A 15,424-nucleotide genomic window follows, 5' to 3' on the forward strand; every position below is an offset into this window, starting at 1 on the left:
CTAGATCAAGTGGAGAGACTTAGATCTTAAACAGGAACTTAGGAATTCCTTCATTTTTGCTACTGTTTCCAGTAGCTTGTTAAAGGTCTTTTGCAACCTAAATTATTCTATGCTTAATCAAAACAAATGGAAAATCTCACTTATCAGCATTAGGTAAAAAAGCCCTCCTATAGAATCCTTCTGCTTGTCTGATTCAAAGTGAGCTCAGAACATTGCACCTTTCATCTTCCCTGCCTGTTCCTGCCTTCCCTGCCTTTTGTAGCCTTTCATTTTACAGGCATTCCTTGTGAATGGAGAGCAAACCATCCAAGAAAATCTGACAAAAGCAACTCTTTCCTTGATCCAAGGAATCCACTCCTGAGGCTTGACCCTGTTGGGTGAAAAGCACTGCAGCACTGAAGGTTTTTTGTCAAGTCACAACTGGAACAGGTCAGCTGCTGCTTGGTAGAACCTGTGGTGTCCAGTCCAAATGGAGAATTATTTTTCCTCTTTGCCTTTAGTCTTTCTATAGACCATCTCTCGGAAGCTTGCAAGGATCTTATTCTCTCGTTTTCTCCTCTCCTCCTGGTTGAAGGATGCCAGAGCTCTCTTCTCATCTGCACTGTAAATCTGGTTCTCTTTACGCAGACGCACAGCTTCCATTCGGCGATGTCTGCAGAGGAGAACATTGTGTACTTCAGCATGAACAGAGGGAAGTAATGCCCCATCACGATTTACATCCCTCAACTGGGCTGAATGTTCTGAGTGGCTTATAAAAATACCTACACTAGAGCATCCAAACTGCACACAAGCCTTCCCGTGAAGGAGCATGGCAGAGCAAGAAACTGACTTCTGGTGGTGGCTGCTCTCAGGCAGTCAGCCAGAAAGCCCAACCTACCCCAAGGGTGTCAGCTGCTGCCTTATCAAAATTTAAAGGAAATTCCTGTTGGACTCAGAGAAAAAAGCACAGCCAACCTCTCACCCTTGAATTATTCTCCTACTGAAGAGCCAGCGCATCACCACTGCTGTGCAAACACACTGCCTTTGAGCCACCTGACACTAGAGTCTCCTCATTTGAAAACTAAGATAATTACAAGTGTACTCACCTAGAAAGTGTAATTATCTGTAATTAGCTAGAAAGAATTTTTGCTCTTGAAGAGGAAGTGTTCTTCCAAAACCAAGTTGAATAGATATATCATCTATCTATAGCAAGATCGAGTTTAGTGTAGATTACTGCAAGCACACAGAGCACCTTCTCTTCCATGCTTTCAACCTGAGCTTGGAAGCAGTCTTCTAACCAGTTAGCAGCAGAAGCAGCTCTTTAAAATCCCACCGAACCATTATCATCATCAAAACAATACCTGCTGCCACTCATGACATAACCAGAGCTCTCAAACGACGCAATCTCTTCACTGGTCAAGCCGATTTCACCTCTCCGGGGTATACGTTTTCCTGCTTTTACATATTCTGCCATTGCGGCACCTTCACCGGGCAAGAGGGCATGTCCATAGCTTAAAAAAAAAAGTAAGTACTGATTTCAGTCTCTAATAGAGAGAGAAGGAGCTAAACATCCAGCTTCTTTCCCATTAACTGGCCTGTTTTTCCTTATGGCTAACATTAGCAAGAAATTCTTAAATTAATACATTCTGATTAAACAGTAATAAAGACACTGTAAACTCACAATACTGCAGAGCATTAGCATAAAGGCATCTTAAAATTGATTTCCTAGGAATCAAGGCTAAAAAGCATAAACCAGACTCTTCTACCTGGATTTAGGTCAGCACAAAGGCATGCACCACTGCTACTTGTGCCTGTGAGTTTCTGGCACTGCGTTTCTCTCTGATGCATACCAGGCTCTTAGAACAGCCCTTTTGAAGAGTAACCTTCAGGTTTCATTCAGTCGATTTGATCAAAATACTGTTAAGAGCTGGCTACTCACTTCAAAGGCCTATCATCCTGAGATGCATGAGTTTTGGGAGCTTCTGGTCCAATCAAGCTATCAGCTTCCATATTTTCTGCAACAATCAAATAATGAGGAAGATTAATACTATGCCTTTTGTTTTTTTGTTATCAGAACAACGACACCTAACAAAAGTCACAAAAGGAAACTAAGAAGCTTTGATGCAAGTTTAAAGCCAGGTGAACCTACTTGATCTCTCAATCCAGAGATCTTCCCCTTGAAACATTTCTTCATCAGAATCTTCACTACTGGAATCACTGGATTCCTTCCTGCTCTTCTTATTTTTCTTTTTCTTGTACTTCTTCCTGTGATAAAGTCAAAACCAGACATGTTATTTCCCAAAATCTAAGATGAAATAAAGTGCTTGGAATCATATTCAAGTCACCAGTTTCTTAACGCAAGTTTGGGGGGAAGACCTGGCTTGTCTGCATGCAGATCGTTGTTGTTTCATAGAAGAAAATGCCTTACAGCAAAACAAAGACAACATATACACTGTTACACATGTCATATAGTGTTAGAAAGTTGCTCCCTATGCTTGCAGTGAGTCCTCTGCTGTGTGGTTCTGCAGATTTAAAGAAAATCCATCAAATTAAGATTACTCAACAGCATTTACAGCCCTAACAAGAATGCTCACTGAGCCTTCCTCACTATCTGCTATGCAAGTGGCACTGCCCTCTGGCCAAAAGCAGGTAGAATTACACACAACCACCTGGAAACTTACTTTCTGTTCTTTTTCTTCTTCCTGCTTTTCTTTCTATCTTCATCTGAAAAAAAGAAAGCATGTATATTATCAAAAAGAGATGATTAGCAATAACTAAGTAGTTTACTGCACTGTGAATAACCACCTCCACCAGAATGCCTTAGTACACAGCTGCTCAGACATGATTTGCTCAGGTACCAAGTAATACTGCAGAAGTACAAGTAGAGAGCTACCTGCAATATTGTTTGATATGAGAACATATCAAACATATTTCTGGCATGGGGTGCCCAATGGGTGCTAAATTTTACAAGGGCAGGTAGTGCCAGGGGGAATGGCTTTAAACTGAAAGAGAGGAGATATAGATTAGAAATTGGGAAGAAATTCTTCATTATGAGAGTGGTGAGGCCCTGGCAGAGGTTGCCCAGAGAAGCTGTGGCTGCCCCATCCCTGTCAGTGTTCAAGGCCAGGTTGGACAGGGCTTGGAGCAACCTGCTCTAGTGGAAGATGTCCCTGTCCATGGCAGGGAGGTAGAACTAGATGATCCTTAAGACCCCTTCTAACCCAAACCATTCTAGGAAATTCAGAAATCCTATTTCCTAAGGCCAGACCACAAGCACTCAAGGAAAATGCACTGCAAACCCAGCAAGATGATGAAAGAATACCAGATTGGTGGTGCAGCTCTGTAATTTCCGAACATTTTAAGTGTGCAACAAAAGCCAGAAGTGTCACTTCGCATTCAGAGGAGCAGCAGAAGAGCTCTCACACCACATGCATTAGCTGAAACCCTCTCTTCTTACCACTGGAGTCCTCAGACTCTGACTCGCTGTCGCTGTCCTCAGAATGTTTTCTGCGTTTTCTTTTGGATCCCTTCCGCTTTTTCTTCTTCCTTTTCTTCTTCTTTTTCTTTTTTTCCTCTAGAAGGTTTTTAAAAGGTAACCTCAATAATTAGGGAGCAGACAAAGTTCATCTAGCTCCATACAAGTCTCAATCTTCCGAATGCAACACTCTCCTTCAAACTGGAGCCCACCACATTCACTTCCACCTATCCAAGTTGGTGAACCTCTTGCAAGCAAGAGATTCTAGACTTCATCAGCTTCCCATTTTCAAAACAAGCTGTGTAAGCAAAACAAAATACCTTCCGAACTGGAATCTGAAGAACTACTCTTAGATTTTGCCTCTTCGTCTTCTACCGGTGTATGCTCATCAGAACTGAATGAAAATAAGAAGTTGGCTATTTACAGTCTGTTGTGCAGGATTCAAGATCAAATGTACACATGGCCAAACACACAGTTGCAGATTTTGAGTCAGTGCTGGCAATAGAGCAAATACAGCTGATTTACACCACAGGAATTGGTTTCAGACCCACAACACAAAGGTTGCCTGACCTACAATAAATCATGTCTTGCAAAACTGGCAGTTGGAATTAACTGGGGAATTATTTCTGGGAAAATAACAGAAGCTGGGGAAGAGGAAGTAATAATTTCATTATGATGGTTCAGAAATGAAGTGACTCACATGAACTAAAAAGGACTAGTGGAGGAATAAGACATTTTTGTAAACTGAACTGACATATAATCAATATCATAAAAAACAGAGGAAAAGAAGAAAGAATACATCTTACTCAGGGTCAGGAACCTTTGGTGACAGTCCCCAGACTTCGGGTGCCCCCAGTTCTCCAATCCTCTCTCTTTCGTTGAGTCTCCTGCAATGGAGAATGCCTTCACTGACCAAGATCAGACGAGATCGGGCATTTTCAGGGTGATAAAAGCCTACAGCACCCAGGATTCCCAGGCGGTCTCCCATCCAAGCACTAACCGAGCCCGACCCTTCAAAAGCCCAGCTATTCTAGAAAAGCTCTAAAGCTTTCAAACCCTTTCACTGCCATCTCAGAACTGAGAAAGAATAGAGAACAGAGCTAGTGAAGCTCTAGAGGCTTTTTCATGTGAGGTTATCATTAAAATGTCAGAAAACTAATCAAAAAGGACTGGGACAGGGCTGGTACCCTTGTGGTGCTTTGGCCGGGAACCGAACCCAGGTCAACTGCCTGGAAGGCAGCTATGAAAGTGCTACACCCGGCACGTCAACGCTTTAAGCCTGATGTTCTGTTGCCGTTTCTAACCACTCAAAGCACCTAAAGCGCATACAAGGCACACCCAAGGGCCGCCGCAAGGACAGGCCGAAGGGGCCGAAGCCCCGCCAGGCCGCGAAGGGACCGTACACAAACGGGAGGAGCCTCTGGAGCGGCGCTCACCTCTGCCGCAGGATCTCCTCCTTCTCCTTCTCGTAGTACTCGGGCCAGGCCTTGCCGTGGTAGTAGCCGTGGTGCGCGGCTGCGCGCGGCCCGCCGGGGGTGCGCTCGCGGGAGCGGGACCAGCTGCGGCTCCGCCGGTGGTTCGGCCGTTTCAGCCCGTTGCGCTCGCGGGAGCGGGAGCGCGACCGACGGCCGCGGCGCTCGGGGCTGGCGGCGGGGGGGCTGCGGGACCGCGACGCCGGCGCCATGGCGGCCTCGGCCAACGACACACTTCCGGGCGGCGCGCGGCTTCCGGCGCCCTCCCGGCTGGGCGGGGCGGAAGCGGGAGAGCTCCGCGGCGCTCCCGGTGGCGGCTCGCTTTGTGCTGCGGGGCTGCCCGACAGCATGGACGTGCGGGAAGAGGCGGCGCCAGGTACGGCGGAGCGGGCGGCGGGGTAGGGGTGGCGGCGGTGCAGGCCGGGAGCTGTCCAGGGCTGCCCGGGAGCAGTACTGCCCGGCGGACAGCTCACGGCCCCGCCGCCGAGGGCAAGATGGGGAGTCCCCGGAACCCGCAGGGCTGCGGGCGCCGGGACTTCCCTTTTCCCCTTGCACCGGGCCCCAGCGCCGCCCGGAGCCTTCACGGCCGGTGTTTGAAGATATATCAACAGGGCACTGCCCAGACCGGCCCGTTGCGGTTGTGGCCGCCGGTGGCAGCATGTGAGGAGCGCCCGGAACAGCCGCGGTTTGGGGAGAAAATGGTACAAATCAGGAGTTCCGGGAGGCCGCTCTCTGTCCCTCCTCTGTGCGCGCCCTTCCCCGCAGGTGCCAGGTTTGAGCACCTTCCGGCGGTGCTCTTTGGGAAAAACAAGTTGCTCCTGCTCTGCCCTGGAACGCGGCGTTACGCTGGTGGGCTCCTGCGAGGAATAGGCACATAACGATATTAGCAGGGGTTTGTGTATGTGTTCGGTGTTACTGTACCCTGTGTCTGGCTGAGGACGGCCTGGTGTCTCCTCTGTTTTGAGTATCGGGGATTACGGCTTGTCCAATTAAACTGGACAAGGCTGTCTTTTAAAAGGCTGTTGTTTTGATCGGCAGCCGAGTCATTTGAATGAGACAGCCGGAAGCCTGCAGCGGCTGAATCCATACTGCATGCATTAAGGCTCAGTGACTTTGTCTCCCTGAGCTTCCAGTCTCGGGAAGAACTTGAAACCCAGAGTGATCCTAAGACTGCTGTCCATAGCCACGCTCTCCTCACAGATTGCCCAAGCTTGTTTACCCATGTGGTGTGATCAGATGTCCCCAGGAGGAAGTCCGAGTCATTATGTGCTCCCAGCACTGGTTACAGGAGGTCATGGCAGCGACTCATGAGAGGGATGGAAGCTGCTGAGCCAGACATGTAATGTGGGGACCTGTCTGTGTGGCAGGTAAATGCACCCTGAGGCCTTTGAGGCATGTAGCCCTCCCTCGCTTTTCCCCTGGGATCTCCCACAGCCAGGACTTGGAGCAGAAAAGGGGTGGAAGACCCTGAAATGTGGCTGGTGGCAGAGTGCTGTGTGCTGGAGCCTGGGTTTTGGGGCTGAGAGGAGAGCAGTGTGTGTGTGTGGGGGGGGGGGTTGGTGGTGCTGAGCACTGCAGTGCTTGTCACAGCTGGATACAGCAGCTTGGGCAGCTCCTGTGGTCTGGCCTTGCACGTTGGCACCCAGGGCCTGCATTGGCAAGACGGTGACTGAAACTTCTCAGGAGCACTCTGCACCTCTGTTACTTCACGTAGGAAAGTGATCAGAAGTATTTTTCTACATAGGCTGTACAATGCACATATATACAGTATGTAACAACAGCATCTACAAGTACTGATATCAATAAAAAGTATCACTGGACTTTAAATTCAGGTATATGAGGTTTTATAGATAATGAGATTGACAGGAAAAATACTCTGAAAATTCTTTGATACATGAATGGTAGAAATTAATATTTTGAGAGTCCTTTCAGAAGCAGGGATGTTTTGTTTGAAATTCCACAGTGGAATGGTATTTCTGTCCCTAAAAATAGTCTTACCTTAATTTTGGTTTCGCTGCAGGCCATAAGGGGAAATTCACTATTCTGTTTACCAAGTTTAATTTATTTCAGTGTAAAACACATTTTTCTTGGCAGAAGATGCTGCTTTTTCTCAGAGTTGTCTTTTAAAGAATCTGTTCCCACAAACTGCATTTTAAAAAGCGAGATCTTCAAATTACTCAAAACTTGTCACTGTGTTGCAATGGGGGTTTGTCTTCTCACAGAAACCTACACGTGATTCTGCAAGTCTTTAAAGTTGTGCTTTGTATTTTCAGAGCCTCCATCCCAGAGGATCACTTCTATGCATCAAAATAGAAGTTGCTACTCTGTCTCAATTTTCTCAGTTCCAAGGACATTACCCAGGTTCTAGACATTTCTCCTCAATATCTTAGATAAAATGGTTCAATTTGTCACTATCTTTTAATTTGTTACGTGAGTCAGCTCACCAAACACTTTCTAGCCTTACGTAAAAATAAAAGGGGAAAAAAACCCAAACAAACCCAAAACTAAGAGGTGCATGGTAGACAAAAAAATATTTGCATTGACATTCTGTGTTCAGGTGCAGTGGGACTGAGTTGCAGCTTCAGTAAAGCATTAGCTCTGTCCTGTCTGTGACAAGGTGAATATTATACATTAAGAATTAAATAAATGTTATTCTCATTTAATATAACCCCCTGCGTAAAGATGTCTGAGAACCTGTATCAAAGGAGAAAAACTGAATTGAAGGGTTGCATGAGGAAGAAAAGCCAATCTTTTCCTCAGTTATTATTTTCTATTATTTATTATTTTCTACTCAACTCTCTAGGAAACCTATAAATAAGGAGAAAACAGCTTTGTAACATTTCAGATCTGAAGGCTGGCTTCAAAAAGGCACTTCTGCTACTAGCTATACAATACAGGGAGCATGGCAGGTGATTTTCTTGCTGGCAGGGTGCATAAACCCAGGCAGGACCATTTTGCTGCTGAAACGTGCAGTGAGGCATTGCAGTCGTTTGTGGCACTGACTGTGGCCTGTTAATATTTCTGGTTGAACTTGACAGGAGGACAGTTGTTCTTGGCAAGGGTTTTGAATCATGAGAAAAATCACAAACTCCTGTGGTTCAAGTCATAAAATCCATAGGGAAAAAAGAAAAGAAAAGATTAGTAACTGAAGATGAAAAATATCTTTTATGATTTTGGTGCTCTTTGAGCGTTCAGGAGCAGTGACAGTTCTGAGAGCCCGCATTGTGGGTATGTCACTTTGCTGACTGTTGATGTGCCGAGAGCTGCATTTTGTCAAGGGACTGCACAGTGGAGCCTGATCAGTGCCACCATGGTGCACAGAATACAGAACGGATGCTCCTGCAGCATGAGCCTGGGTGCTCGGGTTTGGGTTACATTGTCAGGCCAGGGTGCCAGCTGCATCAGTGGTTGGCAGAGCAGCGCTCAGCCTGATTCCTTCCCCCGGGAAGGAACTGAGCCGCAGTGGTAAATAACCCGCTGCCAGCACAGCTCCCCAGCCTTATCCAACACGGCCAGAGGTAAGGCAGGTGTTGGGGGGGCTACTTCGGGCCTCCCCTGGGGCGAGGGGAGCGCTGGGAGCCAGGCAAGGATTGTCAAGGCCGAAGTGAGGCCCGTGTGTTCGGCTCTCGGCTGCCCAAGGCCTCCTGCAGAGCAGCGCCGGGGACCGGCGGGGCGGGAGCCTTCCCTCTCAGCTGCCCAGGCACGGGGTCTTGTGGCCTGTAACCGGCTCTCGACACCAAGGGGCGGGAGAAGCCGCGGGGCCGGAGGCTCCTGCCAGCCACCGCCCACCTCAGCCCGCCCGCTGGGCTGGAGGCCGGGCCGGGGGAGCCACCCCCAGCAGGGGCACGGCACCCCCCGGGCAGCGCGGCCGGAGCCCCTGCTTGCGGCGGTCACAGCCCCGCCCCGCCCCGCCCCGCCCTCCGGTCCCGAGCGCGCTCGAAGGCTCCCGAGGCCGCTCGGATCGGGGCGCACCGGGGCGTGACGAGCGCGCTCGGGCGGAGCACGGCGGCCCGCGGGGGAGGGCAGAGCTGCAGCGCTCTCTGGCGGCCGCGCAGCGGGGCGGTGGAAGAGCAGCAACGGGGGCCGTGGCTGTTGCGCGCGGTGGGAGCTGCCGGCCGCAGCGCAGGTAACGTGGATCCTGGTCTTCCTCCTGCGCGCCGCGGTGCGGCCCTGCTCTCCCCCTCCCCGCCGCCGGAACGGGCGGGCCCTCCGCTCGCCTCTCCCGGAGCAGGAAGCGGCGGCGGCGGGCACGGCCTGTCCGAACGGAGGCGGTGGAGGGGCCGCCCGTCAGTTCTCGGGGCCCGCCGCCTGTAAGCGCCGCCGACGCCGCTGCTCCCGCGGGAGCCCGCGGCGTGGCCCGCGAAACGCGTTCCGCGGCGGTGGCATCTCTAGCTCGAAACGCTGGTTTGCATGGTAAAGTTCACCGGGGGCAGCGGGGGAGGGCCGGGGGAGCGAGGTCTGGCGGCGGGGGTGGGCTCGGCCTCCTCATCTCACCTACTTCAGGCGCACAGAAATAAAGTTTAACGAGTAAAATCGAGGACTGACAGCTCTGAACTCACCGTTCGTGTACGTGAATGTTGTTTTGTTACCGTGCTGCCACAGTGTCTCGGTTTCAAACACAAAGCAACCTTGCAAACCTGTGAGGAGGCATAAAAACAGAAGTTTATTTTTCTGGGGAAAAAAGGGAGAAGTGTCAGTAGCATTTTCATTAATCTTTGTTGACTGGTAGTGTATTGATGCACAGATTTTGCTGTCTGGCCTGTAAATAATGTGGATGTTACCAGGTTTTCTCATAACTATTTATGGAATATTCTCACAATTAAAAATAATTCTCTAATCATGTTTAAAGTCTTTCAAGGGACCTGAATCTTGCGTCTTCTTGGTTTTCAAATTTACCGTGTTTGCTCTTGAATCAGATACGCAGTTGTTTGTCTTCTCGTCGCCTTGTAAGAGCAGAGGGTATACTCAGAATTGCACGTACCTTGTGTAGAAGGTGAAGGGACAAATAAAAAGAAACAAATTTAGAGAGTTCTATATATACCATATAAGCCTGTGAATAGGATGTCAGATTCGTGTTTGGTTTTCAAAGGGATGAATAAACAGTAAATGTCGGACCTTTGCCATGCAGTTAAAACCGTAAACCTCTGTTTTCAGTGGTTTGATGCCTTTTACTTTCTCTTTGTAGGAATGGAGGGGAAAAAACTGATTTCAGCAACAGACGCACAGTATTCCAGTGTGCTCCTCCAGTCTTTGAATGAACAACGTGGCCACGGACTTTTTTGTGATGTTACTGTCATTGTGGAGGACCGGAAATTTCGAGCCCATAGGAACATCCTTTCAGCCTCAAGCACTTACTTTCACCAGCTTTTCCCAGTGGCTGGGCAGGTGGTTGAACTGAGCTTTGTAAGAGCAGAAATCTTTGCAGAAATTCTAAACTATATTTATAGTTCCAAAATAATCAGCATTCGATCCGATTTGCTCGATGAACTGATTAAGTCAGGGCAGCAGCTGGGTGTTAAATTCATAGCTGAGCTGGGCATACCTCCGTCTGAAGGAAAAATCATTACAAGTGAGGTCAAAGATGGTGCTTCAGAAACATCATCTTCTAATCCAGGACAAAAAGATGCTGAAACACAAGTACCTGTAATAAGGCCAGAGAGTCAAGAGGTAACAGATGGGATGCCGGTTATAACACAGTCATTCTCTTTACGTGGCATAGAATATGAGACTACAAAAATTACAGTGAGTGATTCAGATGATGAGGATGATGATGTAATTTTTTGCTCTGAGATTGTTCCTCCAAAAGAATGTACTAAAGATAAAAATGCTGCAACCCAGAACCAGCCTTGCCCAAGTCCAGCTGGAGTTTCTGACCCAAATTCATGTGGCAGTGGTGGCTCTCCCTATTTGATGAGCACCACAGCAGCTCAAAAACTTGCTTCATCTGCCAGTCAGCTGAGCCCAAACCAAACACAGTCAAGTGCCGAATCACTTGTCTCTGCAGCACCACAACATTTGACTCCTAATATCATTGTGCTAAATAAGCCTCTTCTGAACGCAGCACTCAGTGCCAGCTCCTCGCATCAGACACATGTGCTCCCCACAATTAATTTAGTTGAGGAGAACCAGCAGCCACCTGATAATGGCTCCTCAACTAAAGCGGAAACAACTGCTGTTGATGATGAAGTGGTTGTTGAAGATGATGTCGATGTCATTAGCTCCTCTAGTCCTGGTTCGGTCAGCAGTAGCTCTTTGGTTCAGCAGCCTTCTGTTCCTAAGGCAGCAACTGCTGAAGGATCAGGTGTACAGAAAAAACAGGTTTCACAAGAGACATCTTCTAAACCTGGAGAAATTAAAATAAAAATCTCAGATGTCCTTGCTGGAAAAAACAAGGAATTCAATTCAGGTGTAGCATCAAAGCATGCGGCAGAAGGGCAGAAAATCATAACATTAGATACAGCAACTGAAATAGAAGGCTTATCCACTGGCTGTAAGGTTTATGCAAATATTGGTGAGGATACATATGACATCGTCATTCCTGTAAAGGGTGATTCCGAGGAAAGCAAAGCCAAGCCCGATGAGAAACCTAGAACATCTGGTGGTGACTCTTCAAACAGGAAACGCATGAAAGTAAAGCACGATGACCATTACGAGCTCATAGTGGATGGAAGAGTCTACTACATTTGTATTGTGTGTGAGAGATCATATGCATGTCTGACGAGTTTACGGAGACATTTTAATGTTCATTCCTGGGAGAAGAAGTATCCGTGTCGATACTGTCACAAAGTCTTTCCTCTTGCAGAATACCGTACGAAGCATGAAATCCACCATACGGGTGAGCGAAGGTACCAGTGCTTGACATGTGGCAAATCCTTCATCAACTACCAAGTTATGGCCTCCCACATAAGATCAGTTCATAGCCAAGACCCTTCTGGAGATAACAAGCTTTATCGATTGCATCCTTGCAGGTCGCTGCAGATCAGACAGTACGCATACATTAGTGATCGCTCCAGCAATATACCAGTAATAAACGAGGGTGGAATTGTTTATCGGGTTGGCTCAGGGAAGGACGGCACTGAAGGAACACCATCTAACCCTCCAGCCAGACAAATTACCTGGGATGACATTTTTGTTCCACAGGCAAATGAAGCAATTTTTAAACAGAATCAATCAGAGGGAAGTACTGAGTTTGAGTTTGTTATACCAGAATCCTACTGAAATACATCAAATGCTGGAGAAACGATTCAGTGCGGAAATACCTGCACTTGTATTACATGAACTGTTAAAATTGCTGTAAATCAAATGTTAAAGTGAAAACAAGTTAATTTCTTCTACCAAGTAATCTAATGGTAGAACTTAGATGGATCATTAGTAGCTGCAAGTGATTTGTGGAAGCAATTTACCTGAAAGTTTCCTTCTGTAGAGAGTGATAAATTTCCAAGGAGCTGGCAGTTTTTTTCTGATATGTTAATTTTTATCCAGTCGTGGGGATTTGTAGTGTGAAAAGGTACAATTTCTTCAAAAGAGCTCAGAGTCCTTCTTCTGAAGTAATAGTACCCATGCTTACTGTGTAAACCCTTTCTTTCATGTTGGCACTTTAATGCTGAATTCTGTTGAGATGTTAACCAAGAAAAGAGTAAGACTTTTCATCATAGTCTCTTGAATGTGGAACCATTTTAAAAAGAAATCCCACAACTCATATTTATTTTTGTGAACAATGCATTACTGCAGGGGTCCAAAATAACTGATCCAATAGTTTGGAGTAGTATATTTTTGAGATAGAATCTTAGTTTACTTTTATGAGCACTATGAATCATCTGTCTTCATGCAAATAGTCTTGGCTCTTGAGAGATACTCAGCTAGGGCTAACTTTAACAAACTTTATACATACTTGGCAGCATGGTGAGCAGTGTCTGGACTGTTACATTTTACTCTTTGCAATGGGAAAAAAACCTGAAATGCCCACAAAGCTCAATAGTGAAGGAGCTTAAAACACTTCAGAAGGAGATAATTTTGCCTTTTTAAATCTTGAGTAATGTTAGGTTTTCAAAAGATGCCAGTCATTTGGAATAAAGCACTGTTCCTTTTTTTGCTCTTCAAGAAGAGTGACATCAGTCTGGTATTAAAAAAAACAGTAATACTTTTTTTTTTAATTTAGCTGAAGGCTTTGAAATTTACTTCTCAAAACTATGAAATAATGTAAGTGTTGTGTCAGTTTTAGTACTGAGACAGCTGAGGGTCTCCTGTGCCCATTTGGGTAGGTCTTTTAAGTGAAACAGGGATTTGGATTCTTTTCTTCACCCCATTTATATGGTGTGGAAGCATGAGGACTAAACAGTCAAAGAATACCCTCTGTCCACTGTAATCCAAAGTATCATTTCTCTGCAGTTGCCTACTTGTCACATACTCTCAGTTTGGGGTTTATTGTATTGTCCTTTTTCTTTTTTCTCCGTGCAATTGGTCCAATTAAGCACTCAGAAGATAAATTAGATGTCCAGCTTGAACAGGAAGTAGTCCATCTGAGAAAAACAAACAGCTATTTACTGGAGTCATAGTTTAGCATTTCAGATTTAGTGATTTGTGGTATTTTTGTAAATGGTAATATGAAAACTGCTCAAGTTCTAGAGATGACAGGATTGTTGTGCATAGTACTAGTTATCGTAACCTTTTGTTGCTTAAATTACACTTAGAGGTTTTTCTTTTTCATGTTTTAAGTAAGCATCTTGATCTTATCAAGGTTTTAGTGTGTAGCACTCTAGACAGGATAATGTTTAAATGGTAAATGGTTCAGATACAACTTGAGCTATAAAAAAAGGGTACCGGAAATCTGTATGAGGAACAAAGGGAGAAAGGGGATTGTTTACCTTATGCATGTAATTCTCAGCGCTTAAGTTTTGTAGGCCAGGAGCACGATATACATGATTATTTCCAGATCATATTGCAGACCCCGGTGCATATAATGGGTATGCTTTCAAATGCTGAAAGTTGGATGTTACCCAAGATGGTATTTCAGCAGTGTCCTCACAAGATGTAAGTTCTGATTACCTGTTTTAGCACAAGTAGCTCTGACGGAGCTGGCTGTGTGCTTTATGGAGACTTCCTGAACTTTTTGACAAGATAAAGACAATGTTATTTTTGTTACTGACATGATACATCTGGAATTAAGCATAGGTTGCAAAGTGTACATTCAGTAATAACTAAACGTAACAGCTATCAATATTTGCTGCTGATACATTTAAAACCTTAAACTGTGCCTAGTAAAGGTCTCTTTTTGGAGGAAAACTGGAAAATTAGGGCTGTGTAACTATTTTTGCTAGAAGACTCGTGCTTGCATGTGTCTCAGGGTCTTCGGTTTTCCTTGGAAGTGATTTTTGATATCCAAAGTCCAGAGATTATATAAAGCATTTTTTTTTATTTCACTTTCCAGTATTTATTGGTTTGGAAACATGTTAAATCCATTTGTTTAAAACTTTTATGGGGCCATGAGCTTTCATGTTTAGATTTCTGGCTATTGCACTTACATTTGTTCTGGTTGGTTGTTTTGTAAACACTTAGCGTCCACTTTATGAAAAAAAGTATGTAAATATTAAGAAATTGGCTTTGGGGTAATGAAAGAAAAAGATTGAATCTGAAAAAAGCATTTATATTAAATTTTAAAAATTGAACAGAATATGGTAACAAACCTCACTGTCATTTATATACAAATAAAAACATTAACGGTCTGCTGCAGAATATGATAGTGGTGGTTGCATCCTCGCTGTGTGTTTCTTTGGGGATTCATACCATAGCATTCCAGTACAAGAATTAAACATTGAGATAACAATTGACTGCTTATTTATTTTGTACTGTTTAAGGCATGCAGCTTATAAAAAGATGCAGAAGCTGACAACTATATACACTGGACATCAAATTCTGGAGCTATTACCTAGGAACTGTTCCATACAAATCATTTTGTCGTTTTTGCCAGATCTGTAATGTATATAGTTGTACAGTCTTTCCTTAACATACTTTTAAAAGTTGTTTTTTCTTTTCATTAATCAAAACTTGATATTAGTTCGTAGAGCTTTCTATGGCAAAATAATAAAACCCCTTTAATTCTAAAGATGGGTATAGCATGTTTCTTTTTAATGACAATTTATACAGCATAACATGTTAGATTATGGTAGTTTGTAGCTTCTTCTTCCTTTAGGAATAGCAGGGAACTCAGTGGTGGGAGGGGAGGTGTTTCTATTTAGGCTTAAATTTTTTTGTGTTTGGCTGGGGGGGTTTGATTGGTTGGTTTGGTTTTGTTTTTTTTTTGGGGGGGTAAAACACTTCCCAAGAAAGCAAATTAGCTGAAAAACTCCACTGTATATTGTAAGCTGAATGCGGTGATACACACCCTCAGAACAGTAATACTGTCATTGCAAATGAGCTAGAAATCAAGAAAAACATAAATAGTACATTCATATATATATATATGTATATATACATATGTATACAGTGACCAGTGAACTGC

The 15,424-nt window shown here is 45.2% G+C and overlaps 2 protein-coding genes across 3 annotated transcripts; one reads left to right on the forward strand and one right to left on the reverse strand.

Annotated features, from left to right (window-relative positions):
- Positions 1 to 273: 273 nt before the first annotated feature.
- On the reverse strand, positions 274 to 5,291 carry NKAP (NFKB activating protein). Its single transcript, XM_062613352.1, has 9 exons — positions 4,891 to 5,291; positions 4,261 to 4,341; positions 3,775 to 3,848; positions 3,437 to 3,553; positions 2,661 to 2,703; positions 2,129 to 2,244; positions 1,919 to 1,994; positions 1,341 to 1,490; positions 274 to 652 (listed from the first exon to the last, which is right to left on the reverse strand). The coding sequence occupies exons 1-9, from the start codon at positions 5,274 to 5,276 to the stop codon at positions 478 to 480; spliced, it is 1,218 nt and encodes a 405-aa protein (XP_062469336.1). The 5' UTR covers positions 5,277 to 5,291; the 3' UTR covers positions 274 to 477.
- ZBTB33 (zinc finger and BTB domain containing 33) lies at positions 5,202 to 15,028 on the forward strand. 2 transcript variants are annotated; one of them, XM_062613343.1, is made up of 2 exons: positions 5,202 to 5,302; positions 10,112 to 15,028. In XM_062613343.1, the coding sequence occupies exons 1-2, from the start codon at positions 5,275 to 5,277 to the stop codon at positions 12,142 to 12,144; spliced, it is 2,061 nt and encodes a 686-aa protein (XP_062469327.1). In that variant the 5' UTR covers positions 5,202 to 5,274; the 3' UTR covers positions 12,145 to 15,028. The 2 variants fall into 2 exon arrangements, with proteins under 2 accessions (XP_062469327.1, XP_062469328.1); XM_062613344.1 differs by lacking the exon at positions 5,202 to 5,302 and adding an exon at positions 9,018 to 9,339.
- Positions 15,029 to 15,424: the final 396 nt, after the last annotated feature.

Source organism: Pezoporus occidentalis, unplaced genomic scaffold (assembly GCF_034315485.1).
Source record: "Pezoporus occidentalis ecotype Australia unplaced genomic scaffold, CSIRO_AGI_Poc_V1 ctg165, whole genome shotgun sequence".
Taxonomy (NCBI): Eukaryota; Metazoa; Chordata; class Aves; order Psittaciformes; family Psittacidae; genus Pezoporus; species Pezoporus occidentalis.

Coding starts and splice junctions, on each gene's coding strand:
- ZBTB33 (XM_062613343.1), top strand. CDS start 5,275: ATGGACGTGCGGGAAGAGGCGGCGCCAG. Junction 5,303..10,111: donor GCGGGAAGAGGCGGCGCCAG/GTACGGCGGAGC, acceptor TTCTCTTTGTAG/GAATGGAGGGGAAAAAACTG.
- NKAP (XM_062613352.1), bottom strand. CDS start 5,276: ATGCTGTCGGGCAGCCCCGCAGCACAAAGCGAGCCGCCACCGGGAGCG. Junction 3,554..3,774: donor TTCAGATTCCAGTTCGGAAG/GTATTTTGTTTT, acceptor AAAACCTTCTAG/AGGAAAAAAAGAAAAAGAAG. Junction 2,245..2,660: donor AAGAAGAAAAAGAACAGAAA/GTAAGTTTCCAG, acceptor ACTTTATCACAG/GAAGAAGTACAAGAAAAAGA.